Here is a 26,388-nt window from a genome sequence, read left to right as displayed (position 1 = left end):
GCATTTTCATGTGGCGAGGAGGGAAGCAGGTAGAAAGGCGGAGACGTTTGCAGATGATCGATGGTATTGTCACCTCCTTGCGAGCTCGTATTGCAAATGCGACCCATAAATCGTGTGAATCCGATGAAGTAGTTGGCAACTCATGCATTGGCTGCAAGGAGGTGATGAATGCGTCGTCATCTGCAAATGTCTCCGCCTTTCTTGGTGCTTTCCTCGTCGCGCGAAAACGCAGCGCATGTACACTTGCAGCCAATTGCCGTGAAAGCTGTCCGCCCTTAAATTGCAAAAGAGCCTAGATTCTTCAATCTAGGCCCTCTGTGTTGCCCCAAATGAAGGCGGTGCCTCCACCACGAAGCGACGACGGCGGCATGCAGCTTCTTGGACGACGGCCACCGCTGTATTCTCCTCCTTCCAACAGGCATAGGGTATACAGGAGGCGTTTCTCTAACTAGGGTTCTGATACACCGAGCATAGCACGAGTGATTCTGACTAGGGTTCCAACGGGGGTCCCAAATCATTCGAGTATGGGGACTAGGTAGACTAATCGTGAAAAGGGGGGGGTGACAAGATATTTTTTTGAGAAGGAACCTCGTGCTCTCTTGTAAACTCGCAGTTTTGGTGATGTCTAGCTTTGGAGTACATTGGGCCCTGACCTGATGTGATGATAAGAATTAAATTGGTACCACCCCACTAATGTGCTGGCATTTTTTTTAATAGAACAGCAAGCACACTGTCATTCGTGAAGTCTTGAGAAAAGAAGTCTCTTTATAAGACAATTTTAGCTTTCTTGACAATTTTCATAGTAGGAGTCTGTGAAACTACTTGTATTTTAATGATGGTATTTTCGAAGATGAGCATCCCAAGGTTCGTAGCTTTATTTTTAGCAGCTAAGCGAGAGCTCATGCAGCAGGGGTGCATCCACGAGCGATGGGCTCGCGCCAAATGCCTAGTGACGGCGGAATGGCCGTACAGGCGATTAACGTAACAAAAATCTGCGAAGGAAAGCTTAAGAATGAAACACACAACCCAATGAAAACAGATTAGCATAAGCTATGTGAATACTACGTCACAAGAGCAGAGCCATGTGCTAAGCAGAAACGAACCGGCAACACGAGATCGTTATAATGCACGCCATTTCTAGCGCTCGAAACGTGGGAAATGGGGCTTGCAGCCGCTTGGTTGCCCACGGGTAACCAACCGGCTGCAAGTGTCATGTCGCGTCACATCAACCCCCGCGACGCACCAAGCGTAGCATCAAAGCGGCTCGGTTCCGGCGCTCCAAACGCAGCCGAGGGCAACTCAACTTACCCGATTGGAGATGTCAAAGGCGACGGGTGCTCCGCGGTCGGTGCTGCTCTCCGTGGCGGTGCTCGGTGAGGGACACGCGGAGTCGCCCTGGGTCCAGAGAGGTTCCGCCTCCGTGACGCTCTTTGCCACGCATCCCATCTCCGGTGCCTCGGCGCTCGTCCTGCGAGCCGGTGCGGTTCCGTCGGCCGACGGCTCGCGTCGTTGCTGCCGCTGCTCGCGCATCGTGCAAAAGACGGGCCGCAGACGCCGTCCGAGGCGTGCTTCTTCCTCGTACGACGTCCCGCCGTGTCGGTCGTACAAATACTGTTTACAGGCGTGTTCGAAGCATACGTACGTACGAAGCAAACTTGCTTCGAACGTCCGCAGACGATTCCGTCATCGTGTCTCCGACAAACACTGTCCTTTGTACGATGCACGAGCTTCAGGAAGAAAACTGGTTCCCTGTTTCCTTGTCTCGATCCTCCCTGGATAATTTTCACCAGTCTTCTAACCTCCTCTTTGCTACTGCAATGCCCTCTTCATCCTGACGGGTGCATTTGTTGTCAGTGTCGACATCTCCTCATCGTTTGGGTGTGCAGAACTGGTGTTTAGGCTAAGCCTGACTTTAGTTGCATGCTTAAAACCAGTTAAAAACAGTTGACATCTTATGAGACTCGACAAAACGAAGGCAATGATGTGCGGTGCCTACCGTGACTGCGGTGAATCCTCGTGGCGGCGAGTCGTGGTCAGAGAATGGAATAGGTTTGGCGCGCTGACACTCCGAGGTGGACCCTAAGGAAATCCGGTTTCAACAGGACATGTATGACTGTGTGCCAATGATGTGAAAAAAAAATACCACTGAGAAATCTTTGCTCCATTTAAAATAAACATGCTTTATATGCTGCAAGATATGAAACTATGAAATTGATGGTCACCTAGAATACGGAAATGAAGTGACAGAATTCAGGTGCATATGACTAAAAAGTTCTTAAATTGAGACATGTGGAATACTCAAATATGAAATGCTTGAATTTGCATTGCACTCAAATTCGAATATTTAGAGCTCGGAGCGAGTTGAATACAAGCGGTTTTCACATATTTTAGACTCGTCAGCTGAAAACCAAATCCTCAGAACATCATAGGCAAACACAAATAGTACCTCGATTCGAGAAAAGGCTAACGGTAGTAGATACCAAATTCTATTAAAATATTGACGTAGTGTAGTGTGAATATTCAAATTTTCTATAGTAGTTTAGACTTATATGCTATTCGATATTAACTTAGAGGTTAACTGTGATATGCATAATTTTCTAAGTGTTGATCGCGGCGGGTTGGCCCCTTTTAGTGCACTTGTCACCGAGCACTTGCACACTACGTGGAAGCAATAAGCACAAAGATTGTAGTCTCCGCAGGTATTGCTTCCGTGCAGTGCACAGAAGTAGTACGCGCAAAAAGGCTAACTCGCCACAATTATGTGAGAATATATGTTAGGCAGAAAAGTCCTGACATTTGAAAAAAAAAGAAAGAATATTTGCCATATAGCAAGCCGATTTATAAATCCTCTCGATTGGGATGGCTATAACAAATTGGTTGTTTACATAACACAGTTCATAAATTAAGTTATATTACCTTAGTTTAGAAGCGGACGAGTGGAAAATTGAGAACAACCTTCGCAAGTTCAGCGGAATTTTTATTTAACGGGGGACACTACCCAAAAAAGTGAATATTTGAGCCACTTGTCCCATTTAAATGACATTTACATGGCTTGTTTCTGTTGATGTTGAGAACATTTCTGCCAAATTTTGTTAACCTGGGTGAAGTACAAAAACAATTGCAAATGTTCAAAGATGAAAGTGGGCGTGCCTGCGTAGGCAAACTATCCTATTAAAATTGCTATTAAATTTGTTGTTTTCATGGGTTATATTGCTTTAGCACAGTTCAGAGTAGATAGATATAGTTGACTAAAGTAGAAGTTTGGGCTAGTTGGTATTTCATGATTAAAGATTAAAACAGCGCAAGGACACGGACAAGAACAAGAAGGTAGACAAACAAGGCGCTGACTTACAACTGAAGTTTATTCGTTCTAACAGTGAGTATAAATACTGTATTGTCACAACAAACAAACATGAATAAAAAGCTTGACTTGGATGCCACGTGCTCACTAGCCATCGCTATGCACTGTCACTGTGTGTCTAAATAGGAACGTTCCTTATCCGATAAAGATAGTGACGGAGTGCTGACACAGTTTTGCCCCAATCTTCCAATTTCGCGCGCCTCAATGATTTCCCGAGTGAGTTTGTCTTTATTTTTCCTAACCACTTCACACTTGTCAAAGACGGGAGCGCAGCAACAGTCTCGGCAGTGCAGGCCAAGGTGACCTGACACAACTCTAAACACGTTATACTTGTGCTCCCGCAGCCGATCATTGAGGCATCGCCCCGTTTGCCCGACGTATCTCCTGCCACACGAGAAGGGAATAGAGTACACTACTCCCTCCACACAGTCTACGAATTGGTCCTGGTGTTTACAAAGTTAACAAAAAAGTAATTGTTTTACCATACCTCCATAAGATATCTCACAACCTTAAGAAAGTTGGCGGTAGGGTTGGAGTTGATGTGGTTTTTTCGGCTCCAGAGAAGCTATCTGGGCTGTGCAGAAAAGTGAACTCCTGTTCTAAAGAAAAGCGGGGTTGCACCAAAAAACACCAGGACCAATTCGTAGACTGTGTGGAGGGAGTAGTGTACTCTATTCCCCTCTCGTGTGGCAGGAGATACGTCGGGCAAACGGGGCGATGCCTCAATGATCGGCTGCGGGAGCACAAGTATAACGTGTTTAGAGTTGTGTCAGGTCACCTTGGCCTGCACTGCCGAGACTGTTGCTGCGCTCCCGTCTCTGACAAGTGTGAAGTGGTTAGGAAAAATAAAGACAAACTCACTCGGGAAATCATTGAGGCGCGCGAAATTGGAAGATTGGGGCAAAACTGTGTCAGCACTCCGTCACTATCTTTATCGGATAAGGAACGTTCCTATTTAGACACACAGTGACAGTGCATAGCGATGGCTAGTGAGCACGTGGCATCCAAGTCAAGCTTTTTATTCATGTTTGTTTGTTGTGACAATACAGTATTTATACTCACTGTTAGAACGAATAAACTTCAGTTGTAAGTCAGCGCCTTGTTTGTCTACCTTCTTGTTCTTGTCCGTGTCCTTGCGCTGTTTTAATCTTTAATCAGATAGATATAGCGCTATATTTCTATATTATACCATCTTTCATGACAAAAAAAGCCACATAAACACAAATACTCTTTTTTAGATTTCCATCCTTTGTCCAAAGTTTTTTGTTCTTGAACATGAAAAATTACAAAAATAAAAAATACAAGCTCATAGTCATCTTGCCCTTAAAATTTCAACCCAGAAAAACTCATAAAAATGAATCCAAGTTACGTAATAACAAAACGTTACTTTTCCTAAAGTGAAATTTATGCCAAAAAGTGGAATGGAGAAAAATATGTTCAAAGCGCTCCAGCTTCTACCTTTTCTTTCGCATCAGTGGACAGAAAATAATTTATAAAAAGTTAACTATGCAGTGTAAATTAACAAAACTTTCTGGGAATACTCTCTAGATGTTGTTGGATGTAAATATAAAACTATTTGCTTTGAATTCGCATCAAACTCAAAATCCACTATACGCGTGCAACTATGCCAGGTTATAGAAAGAGAAGTGCAAAATGTTGTTATCATAATATGCTGAGTCATCACCTACTCCCCCTACCACCTGAAATTCATAAAAGTAAGTGGGGTGGGCCATGTCTTGGTGGGTAAGCACAAAAACTTTAGAAAAAACTATATAAATGCCCATTTTTCTGTATGTATTTAGAGCAACTGCACAAGAGATACATTTAACTCAAAACTCGAATTAGTTTCATTGTTTCATGGAAGAAATGCCCACAAAAGAATGTCTTACCATGCAAAGTTCGTTGCTTGCATATGTGCGATGAACACTGCCGGTCAGCATACAGAGTGAACATTTGTTCCATGAAAGCATGTTTCTAACACCGTTATGTTCTCTTCATTAGTAAAACAAAATTCAACAAGGAAATAGAAAAACCAACCAGGTGCAACGAACGAGCGAGCGAGCGAGCAGAAGAAAGGAGCAACGAAGATCGATGCTGGGGAAGCGGGAAAGCTCGCGATCGCATTAGCAAATAGTTTGGCGTCCCGCACCTTGTTAATCGCAAGGAGAAGGCTCTTGTGCAACTTTCTTGTTTAGTGCATACATGCATGTGTCCGTGCGCGGCGTGCTATCAACGTGGGTTGAGGCGGCGTTGCTGTGTGGCGTGGACGGTACCATGAACACGGAACATGGAATGGGACGCTCTACTAACGTCTGTGTGCGGCGTTCCACCTAATCTTTATTTACCCGTTGACTTTGTCTTAAACACTGCACAATGTTACCAACTACACTCGCGACGCCTCTCACCTTGCACTCCGCAGTTACATTCCAGGAAATGGGGTGTTCGCTGACCTCACGGTCCCTGAATGGGTTACCGCTTGTGTTATCTTTCCGACTTCATTTTTTTTTTGTCCAAACAAACTTTTTTGTAAGCAAAACAAAGTTTCATTTTGCTATCTCCATCGTTCTTTTGTCGCACACATATGTGCTACGACTTCGGGGTCGTGCAAGTCGGGGAGGAAATGCGTACACAAAGAGAAGTGTCTTTCCCTCTTTCGTTTTACTTTGTCACAGACGTCCTCTGACTGTAAGGCCCGTGGCGGCGTTATTCAGGTAGGATGAATGTTCATTGATCGCGGAGTACGCATTAAGGTATTTTTAAGCGTGGGTGATCACTCAGTGTTTTTTTGGAAATCGATATTCACCCAAAAAAGTGGGGTGGGCGATGACTCAGATATTACGGTAAAAAATTTATCAAAGAAGCCAGGCAAGCAAAAAACAAGAGCTTGAAGAAAAACCTGAGAAATTGCACAAAGCTAAGATATGCATTAGATCCCAACTGGTTCTAAAAAGACACAAAGATTACTACACTCAAATTCGATAAAAGAAAACAAGGTAACGACTCCATAAAGAAAAAAAAAATTGTAACTACTGCGAAACCAAAAATGAGTCTCATGAAAAATCACACAACTACAAAAGGAACACACATTATATCAAAACAACACTCACACACAAAAGGAAGACAAGATGCTTGCAGCACACAGCCATAACTTGTCAAAGTGGTACCAACACCAGGAAACGTCAGTACGAAAATAGCGTATACCCACGCCGGCAGTCTTGCCTTCGGTAGGGCAGCTCCCGTGGTGGTCTTTCTGTGTCGCCAGATCGGTCAACGGCGCAGAGACAAGGCTACGTGCCGACGTCTGCGAAGGATGGCACGTGGAAGCACTGCTGTCTGTCCTGCAACAATTGATGGGACACTCAATTTTGTGGCAAGCCTACATTATGTAAGCAACGTCTCTACTAGCGTTATATGAATATTCCAATTGTCGAAAAATAGTTTTGAATAATAGGCTATTCGATATTCGCGTCGAGATAAACTGTGATATTCTTATTTTGCTGAGTGTTGATCGCGGCAATAAGCCTTGTCGAGCGCGCTTCTCACCGAGCATGGGTGCACTGCGGAGAAGCAACACCCACGGGAGCGAGCTCTGCAGGTGTTGCTTCTCCGCAGCGCACCGGAGCTTGGTGAGAAGCGTGCTTGACGGGGCTGATCAACATTTCAAAAATTATAAACATTGCAGTCGCGTGCATAAGGGGTAAGCACACTTTCAATGCAAGATGGCGCACGTGCGTACCTGGTGTATTTAAAAAGAAGCCGTAACTTTGTGAATGTTGATACTTGCATTGCAGTAAAATTTTTTAAATTAAACTGTGGCTATTACGCCAGAGTTCGCTCTCAAGTGCGCTTTAAAATAGAGAAGCGCTCAAAACCTGGGTACACGAAGCAATATCAGTGACAATTAGTTCCATGCACAGAAGATGTCATGTATGAATTACCCCTCATGTGTGGTAAAAGTTATGTAGAACAGACAGATTGGTGTGTCAACGACCGCTTCCAAGAACACTGCTATTTCCTTCAGGCCACCGTAGGGCGACACCTTCCACTGCACTATCAGGCCTGCCGATGCACACCAAACTTTGAGCAAACACTTTTAGGAATATTTCCAGATCAGACTACCAGAGAAATCCTGGAAGCATACCATATAGCAAGATTAAGGAAGTGTTGTATCAGCAAGTCATCAATAATGCCATATGAGAAGGAAGTGCTCTTTCTAGACAGTCCTTTTAACGAGTAAGTGTTACCTGAACCCTGTGATCTGTCCTGCATGTGTGCCCTTGTACATTTAACATTTTTGTAAATATTCATAGTGTGGATGCATTGTGATTCATCCTTTTCTCTCCCTTTTTTACATACAAAGATTGTTTTTTTATTCCTTCGATAAATATGAGTTGCGAGTCAGCGCTTGTGTGTTCTATGTGTGTCTCCTCCTTGTCCTCTCCTTTGTGCGCTGTTTTTTTCATCATGCGGCTATTAGGCAAACATGTTAAGCAGATATGCCTCGACAACCTGCATTCGTTATCTAAGACAATTTTTTTCTTCAAATTCGAGACTGAAGAAAGGATATTTCCCATATCAAGATTTATAAATCCCCTCGATTAGGTATAGCTGAACATCCCTATGCGGACAGCAAATGAGGGAGAGGAGGAAGCGATGATGCACGGGCACACCAGAACGTTGAGCTCCGATTGAAATGATTAGTGGGTGGAGGGAAAGCTAGCTGCCTATGTTTCCACAGCACTTGTCGATTGCATTCGAACGCAAAAGCCAAATGCCAGAGTTCCGCATTCCGACGTGTCGACGTGTGCAGTGGAGACAAAAGCAGCTAGCTTTGCCTATACCCACTAATCCTTCCAACCAGAGTTTGTTGTTCCAACATCCCCGTGCGCTATTGCTTCCTCCTCTCCCTCAGGTTCTGCCCACATAGATTTAACTTTATGTCCAATCTGCCCATCCTCACCATCCCGATGTAGGCATTGGACATTTTGAAGTCACAGTCCATAAATATACTATTTATAATTTAGCTTAGAAATAGACAAGAAGATAGGGAACAACCTTCACGAGTTCAGCTGGACTTTCGTTTAAGCATGGTGCAACAGCATGAAGAAAATATTCGATACTCGATTCGGAAATATCCTACTAAAACCACCGTTCACTTTGAATTCACTTCAAACTCAAAATCCACTATTCGCGCATGCTTAGTTTCTACGACACTTGGTCGTAAGTATTTCGTTGTGTAAGCAGCATCTCTACCAATATGGTAACCTCATCATAAGTCTCAGTTGCGTAAACAAAATCCCAACAATACTCATCATAAGTATCAGTTAGAAATATACAGAGTGGCCAGATAGCATGTTGGCTCTTCGAAAGGACACTATAAATCGGTTTGTTTAATAATTGCGACATAATACAGCATAGAGGAGTAGTGAGATGGTGCACATTTTAGCGGAAATATGGAAGGAAGAACACAATCAAATAAAAAATGAAAAATTTTTTTTTTTTTAATATTTTTTCCTATGAATTAAGTTGCATAAAAAGACTGTTGGGATGGCATGCACTTACCTGTGCCTCTCACTTAGCAGAGACACGTGACAGTTCCAGCCAGACTCGAGTCCCATCTTCTCCGAGAAACCCTGAGCAAGCGACGTGCAACTTTGTCTTTTGTTTTTCCCTTTTCTGCATCGTACAGTCAAAAAGTCATCATAGTCACAAATTCCATAAAGTCAGGCAGGGAAACAATGAAATTGGTGAAAGAAACAAATTAACAAAGAGTGGGCATGTGGAACAGCCAGTCATGCAGTCAGCTGACGCTTTCTGCTTTTTCTTCGTACAGTTCACGGCGATGTTTCGCGGCTGTCCGGCCCTATTAAGCCCGTGGTATGCCTTGGAGGGAGCGCGCTTGCCGCAAGTTTCCGTGCTGCCACAACCAGACATCTACTCCTCCCGGCAACCTTGGGTTTCTGCTGCAATCCCAATCGTCACGTCGCCTCAGCACAGCAGTCCAACGGCATCGACATTGACATCGTCACTGGATTTAAACTGCCGGCACGCCCCTCGGCCCTTCAGTGGGCATGTGGAACAGCCAGTCATGCAGTCAGCTAACGCTTTCTGCTTTTTCTTCGTACAGTTCACGGCGATGTTTCGCGGCTGTCCGGCCCTATCAAGCCCGTGGTATGCCTTGGAGGGAGCGCGCTTGCCGCAAGTTTCCGTGCTGCCACAACCAGACATCTACTCCTCTCGGCAACCTTGGGTTTCTGCTGCACTCCCAATCGTCACGTCGCCTCAGCACAGCAGTCCAACGGCATCGACATTGACATCGTCACTGGATTTAAACTGCCGGCACGCCCCTCGGCCCTTCAGTGGGCATGTGGAACAGCCAGTCATGCAGTCAGCTAACGCTTTCTGCTTTTTCTTCGTACAGGTTGGTCCGTTTCCCTCTTTGCATTGTAAAAAGTCCAACAACCTCTGTCTACTGGTGTTCCCATGCCCACAAGTGCTGTTTTTATGTTCTTGTGAATGTATTTCGGGTCTTAAGCTTCTCCTGTCTGGTGATATTGAACTTAATCCTGGCCCAGATAAGAAAGAAGTTCAGACAAAAGAGATGAGTGAGATGCTTGTTTTACTGAGAGGCTTAAACGCTCGTCAGGCAAATTTTGAAGCTGGACAGAACCGAATCATGGAGGATATTCAAGCTATCAAGACTGGGCAAGAGTCAATTGAATTAATGGTAACCGATATTCAAGGGAGGCTTAGTACTGTGGAAGCAAAGATAGCCAGTTTAGATATTTTGGAGCGTGAGTTGACAGATGTAAAAGAAACTGTAACCTTCCTGTCACGCGAGAACGCCAGTCTGCGATCACGTCTTGATGAATTTGAGGACAGGTCTCGAAGAGATAATCTAATATTTTACGGTGTTCCCGACTCAAACTCTGAGACCTGGGCTGTATCTGAAAGCAAAGTACGTGACATCATTGCAAACGAAATGAAGATCATCGTTCCCCCTGAGGGTATCATCCGTGCACATAGGCTCGGTCGTGTTTTTAACCCCAGTAAATGTCGGCCAGTTTTAGTGAAATTCTCATTATTCAAAACGAAAGACCATGTTTTTTCCTCCAGAGGCAAACTGCGCGGTAGTGCCACTTCCGTCGCAGAGGATTTTTCCCCTGCCACTCGTCTTGCTAGAAGAAAGCTGCTCGAATTTGCTAAGGCTCATACACAGTCTTTTAGTCTACGCTATAACAAAGTGTTTTTTGATGACAAATGTTTTTCTTACTGCGCGGCCAGCGATGCCGTTTGTGAGGTCCGCGATTTTATCACGCCGAGCACGAGTTCCATTCATGTTAATGCTGACCCTGTGGTTGATTTGTCAACGTCATCACAATAACATAACCTGATACGGAACAATCCTAGTCCTTATCTTTCAGTGCTTTTCACCAACATTCGAAGTGTTCTTCGCAATCGTGATGACTTGTCTTCAGCCATCGATTCTTCACTCGCCAACATTGTTGTACTCACTGAAACTTGGCTATCTAGTGTTGTACGCGACAGCGAAATTTTTTGTTGCGAGAAGCGTTTCTCTTTTTATCGATGCGATAGGCTATCTAGGCGTGGTGGTGGTGTCATAATCGCGGTAAATGATAGCATTGAGTCTTGTCTTATCAACATTGTTACATCTCTTGAGTTTATTGGCGTGCGCTTGCGTTTTAGCCATAAACAGGTTATTTTGTGCGCGTGCTACCGTCCTCCCAATGCCACAGCAAACTTTTTTATAGATTTACACGATGCTATGAATACAATTCGTACAAGGTTTCCTGCCTTGCCTTTGTTTCTTTTGGGCGATTTTAACCTCCCCGGCATTGACTGGTCTGGTCTATATCCTACCATATCTTCAAATTCTGCTGCGTGTTCCGAGTTTTTAAGTCTCTGCTCCGATTTTTCGTTAACGCAGATAGTTACTAGGCCGACTCGTGTTACGGCAACTTCTGAGAACGTGCTGGACCTTATTCTTTCTACCGCACCTGATCTTGCATCCTCTCTTACGTATTTACCTGCCATCAGCGATCACTGTTTACTTCACTTTCACCTAACCGCTCCTGTATCTGCCTTTGCAAAAGCGAAGAATAACTCTTTTCTTGATTATGGCAAAGCTGATTTTGAGGGTATAAACCGCGAGTTAGCGCAATTTCTTGACTTCTTCCTATCCAATTTTTCCGAACGCTCTGTCGAGGTTAATTGGACAATGTTCAAAAATAAAGTCAATTCCCTTATCAATTCTTTCGTCCCACGTCGCTTTCTTACTAATAGCTCCACGTCCCCATGGTTTAATAATGCCTTGAAAAGGCTTTCAAATAAAAAGAAACGCCTGTTCCGCACTGCTAAGCGTGCAGACACAGTTGAGAGCTGGACGGTTTACCACAACGCAGAAAATTTATACAAAAATGCAATTAAGGACGCTAAACAAACTTTCTTCAGCCAAATCTTGCCCCGTCTGTTATCAACTAGTGTCAAAATGTTTTGGAGTGTTATTAATGGCAAGAAAGACAAGGCTATTTTGCTGTATGACTCTGATGGCATTGTTATGTCTGACAATGACTCTGCGAAAATCCTCAACGAGATGTTTGTCCAATCGTTTTCTAGGGATGTAAACTGTTCTATTGTTACTTACCCTAATCATGATTTCTTTCCAATGGACCCGCTTGTGTTTGATTTTGATGGCATTGTTAAGCTGATTGACAACCTCAAAGTGTCTTCATCATGTGGTATTGATAATATTAACACTAAGTTTCTAAAGCATACTAAAATTTACAGTGCAATTTTTCTTACTAAGATTTTTGAGCAATCTATTCTTACTGGTGTCCTTCCTGAAGATTGGAAAACTGGCAAGGTGGTTCCACTTCATAAATCAGGCGACAAACACTGCCCCGACAATTATAGACCCATTTCCATAACCAGTACTCCTTGTAAAATGTTAGAGCATATTATTTATTCACATCTTGTTAAATATCTCGAATCCAACTCTTTTTTCTCGTCCTCACAGCATGGCTTTCGTAAATTTCTTTCTTGCGAAACACAACTTCTCGTCTTTACTAACGATTTATTTTCATTACTTGATCATGGATCCCAGGTTGACTGTATTTTTCTTCATTTCAGCAAAGCATTTGATAAAGTTTCTCACCAACTACTACTCTTCAAGCTTAGCAAACTCAACCTCGACCCTCAGATACTAACTTGGATTGAGTGTTTTCTTACAAATCGTTCTCAGTTTGTTCATGTAAATAACTCTAATTCTTCAGTGTCTTCTGTTACTTCTGGCGTCCCTCAAGGCTCCGTTCTCGGTCCTTTGTTATTCCTCATATACATCAATGACTTGCCGTTGTGTGTCTCATCATCGCTTAGTTTATTCGCGGATGACTGCGTTATTTATCGTAAGATTACTAATGATTCTGACTCTCTCCTTCTTCAAAACGACTTAAATGCTGTTCTTGATTGGTGCAAGCTGTGGTCCATGACACTTAATACTAAAAAATGTAAAACAATGAAAGTGTCTCGCCGTAACACTACGCCTTTTATCTATCATCTTGATAACGTTTCTTTAGAATGTGTGACTTCATATAAATACCTCGGTGTGCATATTACTTCTAACCTCTCCTGGCATATTCATATTAACCACATCATTGCTAATGCCAATTCTATGTTAGGCTACGTAAAACGTAACTTTTCTCCAGCACCAGTTTCTCTCAAACTAATATTATTCAAATCTTTGGTTCGCTCAAAATTGGAGTATGCAGCTTCAATCTGGGATCCTGGTCAGACGACGCTCACTTCTCACCTCGAGTCAGTTCAGAACCGCAGCGCTCGTTTCATACTTAACAACTATCACCGTACAGCTAGTGTATCATCCATGAAATCTCTTCTCTCCTTGCCACTGCTTTCTTTGCGCCGTAAGTGTTCTCGTCTATGTCTTTTCTATAAAATATATAATTCTAACCCCATTCTTAAAGAAAAGCTCTTCCTCGTCCCACCTTACGTTTCTCCACGCATTGATCATCAGTACAAAGTCGGCATTCCTCATTCTCGAACCTCAGCCTATCACGATTCTTTCATTCCTAGGACATCATCAGAGTGGAACCACCTTCCGGCGTCATTAATATTATTACCCTCGTTAGATGTGTTTAAAAGTGCTGTTACTAATTATTTTTGCGAAAGTGAACCGTGACCTATTCCATGTCTTGATTACTGGTTTTTTTTTTTTTTTTCACTCACTCCCCTCTGTAACGCCCCCAGGGCCTTGAGGGTATGTAAATAAATAAATAAATAAATAAACACAACAAAATTAGTCGAAATTATGAGACCTTTCAGATCTTTCACCGACACTGCAGCTCAAAGAGTAACGCTGTTGATGTTTATTAAATACCTTCTCTTTCAGCAAATCTTTGATACATCTACATTTGTGGTTTGGGACAGGTCGCTGACAACAGAACAGCTAGCTTCCCAGGAGTTACTACTATAAAGCTACTAGCTCGGAATTTATGGCATGAGTGGTTACAAAATTGCCTGAATTTAAATGTAATGTCACACCATCTTAGTGCTCTGGAATGTTGGAGTTATGAGAACAACCACTCAGCTCGATGTGTGTACAAATAATGAAAGTCACAGCTGAGGTAGTTTGATCACTTTGGGATGCTTTTGAACAGCTATGAAAAGCAACGTCGAATATTGAAAGCAAAGCATGAAGACGGAAGAGCACCGGCTTACCCGACTCCGCAGCTCATTCTCTTTGGAGAAATGGACGAAGCGGATACAAGCAGCCTCGAGTTGTTCCACCAACTTCACAAAGTCCTGCAGGAAAAAAGAAAAGAAGATTAGGCGATTGTTTTAGGCTTCGCGCAATGTTTATTATGACAGCTGTGTTCCAAAGAACTGCAAATTCATTGGTAAACCAGTTCCCTGAAGTGTATCTAGAGTCACAACTGTCTGTGATTATAAGAAACCCCAGTAACTGTGCATGTTTTATGCTTTCTCGGTGAGCTTGTTTGCCGCCATTTTAAGAGGTGGCGCTAGTTACATCCCACTTTCATGCAATATACATGCCGAGTGTCATGTCGCCATATCAACTCTTGCAGGAAAAAATCACAAGATTTTTTTCTGCAGCGAGCAAACGGCATGTGCCTCTGCTTGCTGCACCTGTACGGTGTTTCGGTCGTCCATATCGGAACCTGCCATTACAAATGTAAAGGTCTCTATTCTAATTTTTCACAGGTACAAAGCTTAAGAACACATCCGCCAGGGGAAATTCTTTTTATTATTATTTACTTTATTGAAATTAAATTTTTACAGTTTATGATGCTTAATCTTCTCTTTATTAATCTGGTGTCAGATTTGATATACCGTAAAAAACCGGGCAAGCGCCCACTCAAACTTCAGAGATAATCACAAAAAAAGGGGGATGGGCGTTTGTCCGGTCATCAATTTTACATATAAATGTACTGTGCGTATTTTCTCAGATCTTACAAATTTGGGGATGGGCACTTAATGTGGAATGGGCGGATGCACGGTATTCTATAGTAGCTTGTTTTTTTAAATTCTCAATGCAATGTACATTCAGAAAAAAAATTTTCTTGTGCACACAGGAGCCATGGCAACACACTTAAAAAAGCCTAGTAAAATAAACTAATTCACTCATTTTGAATTACTGAGTGCAATGAACAATAGAAATATTCAGTCTGGCGCTTCTTTCATTTTAAAATAATTAAAAATAGCGAAACTGCCATTTAAAAAAACTAACAAACACATTTTTTTTATAAAAAACAAAATTACATTTGAATCAAAACTTAGATAGTCACATTCTACATATTTTAAAGTATATGCGTGCCAAATTTAGTTGTGATAGGACAATATTAAGAACAGAAATTCTTGTGCATTACTTGTGAAGATGCTCCAAAATTACATCAAAAGAAAGACTCGTTTGAATGTAACCATTGATGTCAAACTGTATACTTTTGCAATGCGGAAAATAATATTTTGTTAATTAATTTCTGTGAGAAATTGAAGCTACAGCACTGCAATGGAGAGGAGACGGCTAGGCCTACTTGTCAAAGTAAATGTGTCGGTGGGCGACGTCAAAACTTGAAGAGCCAAGTAGAGAAAAATGGCTCAAATTCACGCTGTTCTGGATTTCCTGGAGTCTTCAAATGCGTATTTGACTAAACTCACGATCATGGCCGGCTCTAGTTACTTTTATTTGTCAAATATAGAGGTTAAAAAATAATACAACACAATAAAACCCAAAATCGCATTTCTTGCAAAATATTGTTGCTTTTCGACCCGCGTCTCCCCTTAACCTTAAAATTTCACAAGGTAATATCCACCACTACGGCGCATCTTTAATACAAGTTTAAGCATATTGCGTGCAGGCACCACTTTTCCTTGCTCATTTTAGATCGAGTCCCCGAATTCATAACACCCTACACATATGTCGAGGACGTTCTTCTAGCTTTTCATGGGAATGGATATGTCTTTAAACTTCACAAGGTGATATTCACCATTGTTAGACAACCTTGATGGGTTAGAGCTTGTTACAGGTAGGCCCATTTTTTTCCACTCATTTTACAGCGAGCCCTTCGCTTCCTCACCCTAGACATATGCCAAGCCTGTTCTAATTTTTTACAGGCATGGAGTTATGCCTTTAAGTTTTGCAAGGTGATATCCACCAGTATAATACACCTTTCATACAAGTTTGAGCTTTCTATGTGTAAGCACTATTTTTTCTGCTCATTTTACAGCGAGCCCCTTGATTCCGAACACATTATACATAGGTCAAAGATGTTCTTCTAATCTTTTAATGGAATGAAGCCCTGCCTTTATACTTTGCAAGGTGAAATCCACCACTATAATACACTTTTCGTGCAAGTTTGAGCTTCCTATGCGCAGGCGCCTTTTCTTCCAGCTCCTGTTACAGAGAGGCTCTTAACTCAGTGGCGGATCCAAGGGGGGGGGGGGGGGGGGCGACGGGGGCGGTTTTTTTTTCCCCCAAACACAGTCGACCCCCCTCTCCCCCCTTCTCGGAGGGCAATTTGACATGGGTGGACCCCCCAGTGCACACGAAAGAATGGGAGAATAGCATCCTTACAAATTTTCCGCGCCGCCCCCCCCCCCCCCCCCCCCCCCAAAACGGAGTTCTGGATCCGCCCCTGTCTCAATTCCTAACACCCTATACACCGTAGGTGCATACTCACGGGGCACGCCTGGTACTGCATGGTGACCATGCCGATGAAGACCTGGTTGTTGAGGCGCTCGACGGTGGCATCTAGAGCCCGCTCCCCGCCTTTGGTGCTGGCCTCCTTCTCCTGGGACTGCTCCTCCTCGATGCACATGGAGTCGGTGCTCAGGTGGTGGCTCTGCTTGGCAGCCTCCACCTCCAGGTTCGTCTGACCCGCCAGCTTCTTCATTGACGACGGAAACAGGTGACTGCTGCGGAGGGCACGACCGCCCCAAAGGAGTGGTATAAACGCACACGTGCAAGTCGGGAGTTTTCCAAGTTTTGCTAAAAAATGCATGAAATGCTTTTGTATAAGTAGACTGTAGGCTTTCTGGTTTCAACTGGGAAAACACTGTTAAACATCCGCCGGTGCCATAAATGTGAAATCAGTTTTAACCGAAAAAGAATCGATAAACAACCATTGGTGTCAACATTACGAACTCAGTTAGAACCGAAAAACACCGATTTCTGGAAACGTTTGCGCCAGCTAAAACTGTGTTTGACGAAACCCTCCCCTTCTAGACTTAAACTCTTAGTCCTTCATGCGATTCCTCACCAACAATCGCCGCTTTGAGCGTCCGTCTCAAACAAATAACCCAACTACACCGACATTTGAAAGATGAATACCCACTGAAAAACATCAGTCGATATTTCTGATAAATAAACATTGAAAAGTCTACAGCCGAATTACGACGAAAAGCTTACTCCCAGAAATTTGTATGTCCGTCCGTTTAACTGTGAGCACCCCCACGCTGCATAAGCAACATGGTATGTCAGCACAACCAGTTTGGCTACTGTGGCCTCATAGGCAAAAGCAACGTGCACAAGCACTCACTCCGAATCAAACCAATATATAATCATCACCTGCCACGAATTGGGCTCCGAACCTTTGGGTGTCCAACCCAACGTGCTACTTCTACAAGAGTTGAATGACTTTCCATGTGCACCAGCTAAAGTGAGTGCTCTATATGTCTTTTACTACATACAGTGACTACACGCTGGTACTCTCCGTAGTGCATGGCAATGTTGTAGGGAAGGGTGATGGCAATTGACGAACAATACTACCAGGTGCTTCTGCAAATGCTTTAAAAAATCTTTACAAATAGCTCGGTGGTTGTGACGAGAAAGAAACTCTTTTTGGGAAGAAAAGGCTCGCCACGGCGGACGTGAAGCATTTCAAGAACACACTAATTAGCAAAATAATAACTTAAAATTTACTAATTAACTTTTTAATTCGTGGAAATAAACACATGGTACCATTTAAAGGAGCTCTGCAACAATTTCAGGGCTTTGCTTAAATAATTGTGGAAGTTGATGCCTGACACTTCTGAAGTGAACTACAGAAAACAGATTTTGCCTGGATACCCTAGTTTTTATATTAAAAAAATGAAAAAGATACAGGTTTTTGCCGCCTCTCAATTCGTACGTCGTCATCCGGGTCACGTGCGCAGTGACGTTAATGGGGTAGGCACGAGGTTCCGGTAAAGTTCTCTCTTTAAACCCATCAGTGAGCAGTGAGAACTCATCCGCTCGCGACCGCGTGACCACGTGCTGGCGGGCGCCGCGCAAACAATATGGTGAAAGGAGGAAAGTCTCATCCGGGTCCGGCCATACCCGTCCAGTCCTGTCCCCCTTCCCCTCCGGCATCTGGCGGCCGTTCGCGGTAGCAGATAGAGCTGAAGGTTTTGTGAACCTAGGATAGATGGCGCCACTAAAACTCCGTATAATAAAAGTTTTGTAGATGATACCAGGTTTTTGACGCATTTAAATATATGTTGGAACGACAAGATTTACAGAAAAGTTACCTTTTATCGAGCAGGTATTCGCACAACTTGCTATCTTTCTACAAGATTCCCCAGTGACGTCACGCCGCGTGTTTCTCATGGCCGCCGCTCACGGCTGCAGGTCGGGGAACATTCTAAGTTTTGCCTAGCGATTACGCGGCGGAATCGCAACATTTCGATGAAAGGAGGTGTGTTTTCTGTCATTTGTGGCAAGGTAAACAATATCAAAAGCAGAAGATGCCAATTCTTTCAACGTTAAAATCTTTGCACAGCTCCTTTAAGAGCTTGCTGAATGCCATCGAAAACCCCTAATTCGGTCAATCTTAGGAAGAGCTAAAGCTTGCGCAACAGGTGGAAGACTGACGATCCGAAAACGCAAATAATAAGAAAATCATCCTCGTTTTTGCATCGCCGGCCTTGCACCCCTCCCCCCCCTCCTTTCGCTCCCCACGTGCTTCAAGTCTTCCTAAAATTGACTGATTTAGGGGTTTTCAATGACGTTCAACGAGTTTCTAATTGGAACCACATGTTTATTTTCACGAATTAAAAGGTTAATTAGTTATTTTATGCAATTATTTTAATAATTGCATACCAGAGCCAGAGCTGTCGTCCGTCCCAAAGCTGTGGTCCGTCCCAAACTGAGCGGACTCATCGCTCACCAGTCGGGGGGCAGCTGCAGGTAGGCACCCTCGAGGGAGGGGTGCAGGAGGAGGGAGGGCAGCAGCGGGGCGTAGGCAAAGGCCAGGCAGTAGGAGGTCAGGCTGGACCGCTGGTAGAAGTCCAGGATGCGCTTGCGGTCTGAGTCGCTCAGGGGACACAGGTCCCGGCCGTCCCAGTACTCCGAGCACAGGTCCAGGATCAGGTCCGCCGTGCCCTGCGTGAACATCTGCAGCATCCCGGACAGCGCCTGCAAGACAGGTCCAAGAGAAAAAAAGACGAAAAAAAGTTGGTGAACGTTTCTTTTAGACAGAAACGCCGGACTGGAAACGGGGACCGAGACGATTGCGCTTTTGGGTGCGTCACCTCTTTGACGACGGCGCAGCACATGTTGGGGAAGGGCATCTTGAGTCGCGGGAAGTTGAGCGACCGCGCCAGACGACCTTTCTGGACAACCTCCGGTTGCTGCAAGGAGAAAAAATCTTTGTTAGAAGATGGTAAAGCTCAATGCAAAGGTATCGGTACGGTTTAATTGGGCGAACTTTCAGTAAACGTCCCGTTTCTGTGACAAAATGGCACAAAAATAAAAATGTAACCATAGCTGGTATTTTTTTTTTTTTTTTATGGTGAAGTATATAGTGAAACAAAATGAACCGTTTCATTTCTATTTTACCGCAAACTAGGTGGCGATACGTAAAATATCTTTGCTCAAGTCCTGAGAAGGCAGGTTAAGCAGTCCCCCAGCTCAGACGTGACAAGTACTTCCTTCTGTTGCCTCTAGGTGGTACCAACAAGCGAAGCAAGCACATGGGAGCATTCTAGCCATGTCTACGAGCATACAGGTTCCAAAACGTTTGGTCATAAGACTGTGACTACGGTCAACAAAACTTTAGGTGACTTGTCCTGCGTCAGCTGCAGTCTTAACATGCAATGTGGAAAACCAAGATTCGTCGTTATCCGACGCAAAAAGTCAATTATACTCGAAGGCCGAGGCCAAAACCAAGGTGGGGTGAGAGCAGGCGCCTCTGCCGAGACAGAAGCGCCTGCCGGGACAGCAAAGGCGACGAAGTTGTGACTGACCACATGCCTGAAGAGCGCAATATGCTGCAGGTGTTGGTAAGCCTCCACTGCACGATCCGTGAAGCCCATCTGAACCGCCAGGTCACACAGACACCTGTAATCGAAAGCCCCCACAGTCAACCTTGCCAACATGTCCACTTCGTTAGCGGTGCCACGCTCGATGTTTGTGAACCTCGACTGCTGTGGCTGTCGTCGACGTTACTCGATCGGTTTTATGTATCGTTTAGTTATAATTAGGATTCCGTGTTTTCGGAGTTGATTTTTCGTTGAATTTGGAGTTAATTTTTTGCTGAAAACGCTGAGCTTGTCGGAGTTTATTTTTGCTTGACTCCCAATTCTCCGAATTTCGGAGTTTAATTTCGCAGTGTTGTCTAGTAAAAATAAGTATATAAATAAATAACATTCGGGTGTAAACATATGCTAGATAAAAAATAAAATGCGCTTGAATCAATTAAAATTTCTTCAGCCTGATTTGGCACTGGTGCCATTGCCGTAGGCAACACTAATTTGTCCCACAACAGAAGTTGCACATGAGTGTCGCTTCGATAAACGTCGATACCTTAAAATAAATAAACTGGTAGTCGCTGAGAAGCTCGTATTCATCTCATCCTATTCAAACAACCTACACAGCGGTTGTGCAATGAGGTGTAGTAAAAGATGTTATAAATTTCAATTGCCCCTCTTCCCCATTTTATGCAATCTCAATGGTTTATAGCTTTCAATGTGTGGGAGCCGAGGGTGAAAGACGAGGCAGAGAGCACGTGACAGGCGGCCGGCAGAGAAGACACGAGCTGGCGCGAGACATTGCGTGCTGAGCGAGGCTGGTAGCTGGACAAGAACGACGGAGCCGGGGCTGCCTGACCTGGCCCATCGAACCCCGAAGCGGTCCACCAGCGAGGTCTGGAGCAAGACCGGTGGAAACGGCGAGCCCGGGCCATATGACCTGGGCTACGACGATCCCGGGGTGGTTCCGCAGCGAGACTCGGGCATTGCCCGGGACAGACAGCCTACGCACGCTGGCGTGGGAAAGGCGATCCGCAGGCCTGGACATGGACCCCGACTGTGAGCTCTGATCGACGGGCGACAACAAGGGCCGGGAGGCCCGGACTACCGGCTCTTGACGACGGGCAACCAAGAGGTACAGTAAACCCATTCGCTGTCTTCTCGTTGCAATGTGTGATTCCCTGGGTGATGGGCGGAACGCATACCGATCAGGCGACGATTGTTAATATAGAGGGATCTCCTTAAAGAACCCCACAAGTGTTACAAAAATATTACCTCTCTCTCGTCTAAAGCACAAATAGAATGGCCCAAACTGACAGCCGAAACAGTGGCTTTTGACGTGACCCAAAAGTATGACGGCCTGTTGTCCTGAATAAACCTCGATGAGATAAGCCCTAAGACCCCTTTCGACAATGGTCCGAGATTTGAAAGATAACTGTGGTGGCATTTTCCAAAAACCATTGAAGCTGTACGCTGATGAAACTTAACTGTAAATTACCGTGTTCTTTATTTTTTTTTTTATTTTTAAAAGTTTTTGGGAGTTCGGAGCTTACCGGGTAAATCCGAATTGACCAAAATTTTACCAGAGGGCGTTTCTCCGAGTTTTCTTAATCTATCCTAAAACACGAAACCCTAGTTATAATTTGCGACATCAACGAATCATGTGTTTGAACTAGAATGTTGGCAGTGTCGTCAGTTGGAATATATCTCTGTTACCCATTTAAACCGTGGAATTGTTACTTCAGCGTCTCTTTCAACAATGAAATTGTTTTGATATCTCCCTTTTCAGCCACAAAATTGCTTAGATGTTCCTTGCAACCATGAAATTGCTTCAATGTCCCTACCTGACATAGAACTGATTAAGTGTCCTTTTCAGCCGTGAGATTCCCCAGTGTCCCTCTCAGCCGTGCAACTGCTTCAGTAACTTCAACCTTGCAACTGCAACAATGTCCCTTTTTGACCCAAAATTGTTTTGTGGCAGCTTCAACCATTAAACAGCTTCAAAGCACCTTTCAACCATAAAATTACTGCAGTTTTCCATTCAATAAAAACATTTAATCAGAGTTCATATCAACTGTGCAAGTCTTTAGTGTGAAATTGTTTCAGAGTCCATTTTGGGAATAAAATTGCTTCAGTGGTCCTTTCAACAATCCAACTGCATTAATGTCCCTTTCGGCCATAAAATTGCTTCTTGTTCCTTTACAAAAAGGCACAGGAGGAGAAAAGAGACAATGAACACACACCTCTTGTTGACGACCGGAACTGCCGACTCATTGTGCAGACTTTCACAGGCGATGTGATCGGAGAAGCAGGCATACTTTTCCTGTGTCGCCGGGTTGCAGGTGTTCAGTAGGATGCCAAGGCCCTACGGACAAAAGAAGGCAGAGTACGGACAACCGAAGCAGCAGCTATTCACGCTCTCAGAATGTGTCTCCGATTCCGTGGCACCATGAAGAAAACGGACAGAGTACAGGCAACTGGAGTAGCGGTTGTTCGCACTATCAGAAAGCACCTCCAAGACCCCATGAATAAAACAGGCAGAGTATAAACAACTGAAGCAGCAGTTGTCCACACTCTCGTAACGTGTCTCTGACTACAGTAAAACCTCGTTATAACAAAATGGGATATAACAAACTAATGGATATAACAAAGCAATCATAATTCCCCTTGCTTGCTAATAGTGGGAAGAAATGGACAATGGCTATAACAAATTAATGGTTATAACGAAATAATTACGACCGCTCCTTCAACTTTGTTATAGCGAGGTTTTACTGTATAAGGCCCTACGAAGAAAACAGGCAGAGTATGAACAACCAAAGTAGCAGTTGTTCGCATCATTGGAACGCGTTCCGAGACACCAAGAATGAAACTAGGCCGGTTACAGACAACTAAAGCAGCAGTTGTCCACACTCTCAGAACACATCTCTAATTCCGAGGCCCTACGAACGGAAGTAGCCAGAGTACAGACAACCGAAGCAGCAGTTGTCTGTACCGTCGAACCATGTCTCCAACGGACGTGTTCTTACGAGGGGCTTGAGGTTGGCGATGTAGTCCTTCCACCGGGGGTCGTCGAACTGCACGCCAAATGCCGACGACATGCTGTGGGTGAGGTCCAGCACTTCCACATGGCTCCCCGGGTGGTACATGTGGTCCGTCGGATCGTAGCTGGCGGATCCCCCCGTGGCGTGCCTCGAGTCGAGGCGCGGACTGCTTTTTGGGATTGTCTGAACGTATCCGCTACCTGCAAGAGATGCGGGCTGGATCATAGATTCGGTTATGCACTGCGATGGCTCGCAAGTTGACAGGCGATAATGTCGATTCACTTGACCGCCTACCCTCAACTTCAGCTTGCCGTTTTCTCGAGATGTAGTAATAGCAGTTCCCTAAACATTGGGATGACCTCCAAGGATATCACAGGGACACAAAATGGAGATTGTAGATAAATACAGTGTAGACCGCATATAACGCATGTCGTGGGAGTCGCGAAAATCTGCACTATAAGCGGTACCGTGCTATAACCAAAACATCAATTTTTCAGGCCAAAATACATGCCATCAGACAACCTACCTTTGTAAAATAATTTATTTTATGTTAGATGAAAAATAAAGCTTAGTTTGAGGAAAGCCTTTATTTCACAAGACTAGTACACTTCTCTCTTAAATGTGTCACACATTTTGAAAGAAATGAGCGACTTTCGCTTGGCGCAGCCTTTTAGTGGCGTCGCGGGTTGCAGATGGACGTTGCGAGCGTTCAGGATTGCTAACCTTAATCACTTTTCTCCGGTGATGAAAACGCGTGAAAATTCGCATCCTTTATACGGTATGCGCCAGTAATACCTTCAACTTGAGCATAGGCATGAAATGCTCCAAATAAGAAATCTGGGCGATGTTCGAAAACACAAATGCTTAGAAAGCACCACTGTAGTCGAAGTAAACAAACGCGACGACACGGGCGTTTCTGCCATCTTGAGAGTGCCGCCACGACATCGCCGCACTAGTAGGTGGATCTTCCCTTCTAGTACGTGTTGGGTTATCATAGCGACACACAACAAAATTCACAGTCAAGGATAGCGCTTTTACACGGAACGATGAGCTTCCACCACGCTGTCTACGTCGACGATCAGAACCGACGCAATGTTTGCGGCTAGAAGAAGCCGGCCCGCGACCGGCATGCAACGCGCGCGAACACTTCTCTTCGACCTGCGATTGGTCTGTCGTTGCGGTTGTTTCCAACGCAGCGGAGGGACGCACGCACATGAACGACACGTGCGTGCGTCCTTCTGTTGCTATGGCAACTAAAGCCTCTCTCTTCGCTTCTCCCCGCTTCTTCGAGCTACCTCCTTGCCCTGCGAGTGCTGCTTGCGGCTAGCCAGGCTAGCGCCGTTATTTAGTGTCGCACAAGGAAGCGTGCTCGCTGCGCCGGTCAGTCGGCGCGGTCGGCGGGCTGTTCCAGAAACTGCACTATAATCGGTATTTCCCTTCGCGTCCCTGCATTTTAAGCGGTATGTAATTACATGGAGTTCTATGGGAGGCGAACCGGTGGCTTAAGAAAGCCGCATTATACCTGGTCCTGCACTATAAGCGGTTACGTTGTAAGTACTGTATATTGCACGAGCACAGCATGACTATGCAAACCGCATTACAGCAACTGCCCTAAGGGCTGTACTTCTAGATTACTTCTGGCCATACTTCATCATTTGTATTAGTGAAGGTGATACATGAATATGCTGCATGAGTCAAGATAGTAAATCTTGAAAAAAAAAAACGTCAGGGAATACCTGTCGACGCTTGTGGTTTCGGCGGGCCTAGACTGCTGGCAAGACTTTAACAAACCTAAAGCAGCAGCAAAATAACACTTTCAATGTCATTACCTCGCTTTCTTCAGATTTTTCTAGAGAAAACCCCCGCAGAATGCGTTGCGTGAACGTTGAAAAGAGTGACAAGCAACTGAACAACTTCGACGTGTCACGGCAAGCTTCCTTTTTCAGCTCTTCTGCCGCTTTCTGTTGTTCTTTCTCTCGTAACCACCGACGTTAGTGCTTACAATATCGTGAGCTCTGCTCCCTTTCTTACCATTTTTGAGGCCCTTTAAGGTATTAATTTGTTTTTCGAGCACCTCCTACAAACTTCTGCCTTTCTTCTGTCACACCATCACAACCACTTCCACGTTTGCCTGCGGTCACAAAGACTCGGAAGAATCGGACTCTCGTGACGGAAGCCCCACCTTCGAGTCCAGAATCTCCAGCTCCGGAGGTGACGTCCGGATTCTCGGGTCCATCCTGCGGAACAACGTCCGGCCGCGGCGGCAGCCTCGTGGCATCCGGACTGTCGAAGCTGGATCCGTGGATTGCGCTGCGCGCCCGCGGAGGCTTGAGGAAGAAGACCTTTTCCGGCGTCGGATTGGGCCACGACAGGATGCCCTTCTTGTCCACGCAACACAGCGTCTGAAACATTTTGTCTTTTACACGAAGAGATATTCAGAGCGTTCCAGCAAAACGGTCGTTGCGATTAGGGGGTGCCACTCCGTCTAAAATGATGCCTGTCTTAGTGTCTGCATTTCTGGCCACTCAAACTCGCTCCTGGAAACAAAAGTTCTGTTGATCACGTCCGTGTTTTGGCACAGCCTTGTCCTTCTTTCTGCGATGGTTTGAACCGCGTGTCGCTAAGCGAACAGCTCCCATGGAACCTTGGGCCCCTCCCTAAGTACCAACTTTCCTGCTCTCACTCGGTGGAAGCTGCCGAGATGATCACCTTCCCTGTAGGAGTGCCCAAGTTTGTATGCTGGCCCCGAAGGAGACCATGAAATTCCTTTTTTTCCCTTTGACTAACCGGTTCGCAGAATAAATGCTTTGTGCACTCAAAGCACATAGATGGGGGACAGTTTTCGTTTACATGCGATGGTACTTGAAGAAGGTGTACGTGTTTGTGCAGCTCGGATTGTTTAGCTGCATAAATATTTTTTGGTGGACAAGAAACAAACGAGAAGAAAAAGGAAAGTTTAGAAAAGGGCCTGCGGATTTGTTCCACCCTTCCCTCACCCTCAGTTCTGCGACCGGATCTGGCACAGAAAGTGCAGGCTTTCTCCCTGTGTAGTAGGTTAGAGGACATGGGGAATACCGTGACAAGAAAATAGCATGCGGGAGAGGATAGTTAGTCGGTTCCTTGAAGCCAATTTCCGTTCCAGAAAACGGCCGTCGCAAGGCACAGTTTTAAAAGATGATTTTTCAGGCCTCAACGTGCCCACGC

The 26,388-nt window shown here is 44.7% G+C and overlaps 1 protein-coding gene across 1 annotated transcript in view; it reads right to left on the bottom strand.

The window, feature by feature from the left end:
* Positions 1-26,388, bottom strand: part of LOC8039050 (transmembrane protein 94) — a 59,583-nt gene that overhangs the window by 17,743 nt on the left and 15,452 nt on the right. Inside the window, exons 10-21 of the mRNA XM_029971620.4 lie at positions 25,367-25,586; positions 23,170-23,384; positions 22,387-22,508; positions 20,141-20,234; positions 19,427-19,525; positions 19,063-19,310; positions 16,597-16,831; positions 14,117-14,200; positions 8,924-8,994; positions 6,567-6,699; positions 1,997-2,079; positions 1,309-1,468 (exon numbers count right to left, since the gene is read on the bottom strand). Coding sequence (XP_029827480.2) covers positions 1,309-1,468; positions 1,997-2,079; positions 6,567-6,699; positions 8,924-8,994; positions 14,117-14,200; positions 16,597-16,831; positions 19,063-19,310; positions 19,427-19,525; positions 20,141-20,234; positions 22,387-22,508; positions 23,170-23,384; positions 25,367-25,586 — 1,764 coding nt within the window. The remainder of the gene's footprint in view (positions 1-1,308; positions 1,469-1,996; positions 2,080-6,566; positions 6,700-8,923; positions 8,995-14,116; positions 14,201-16,596; positions 16,832-19,062; positions 19,311-19,426; positions 19,526-20,140; positions 20,235-22,386; positions 22,509-23,169; positions 23,385-25,366; positions 25,587-26,388) is intronic.

This window comes from Ixodes scapularis, unplaced genomic scaffold (genome assembly GCF_016920785.2).
Source record: "Ixodes scapularis isolate PalLabHiFi unplaced genomic scaffold, ASM1692078v2 PGA_scaffold6__148_contigs__length_123643588, whole genome shotgun sequence".
NCBI lineage: Eukaryota > Metazoa > Arthropoda > Arachnida > Ixodida > Ixodidae > Ixodes > Ixodes scapularis.
This window is presented reverse-complemented; position numbering and strand designations above follow the sequence as displayed.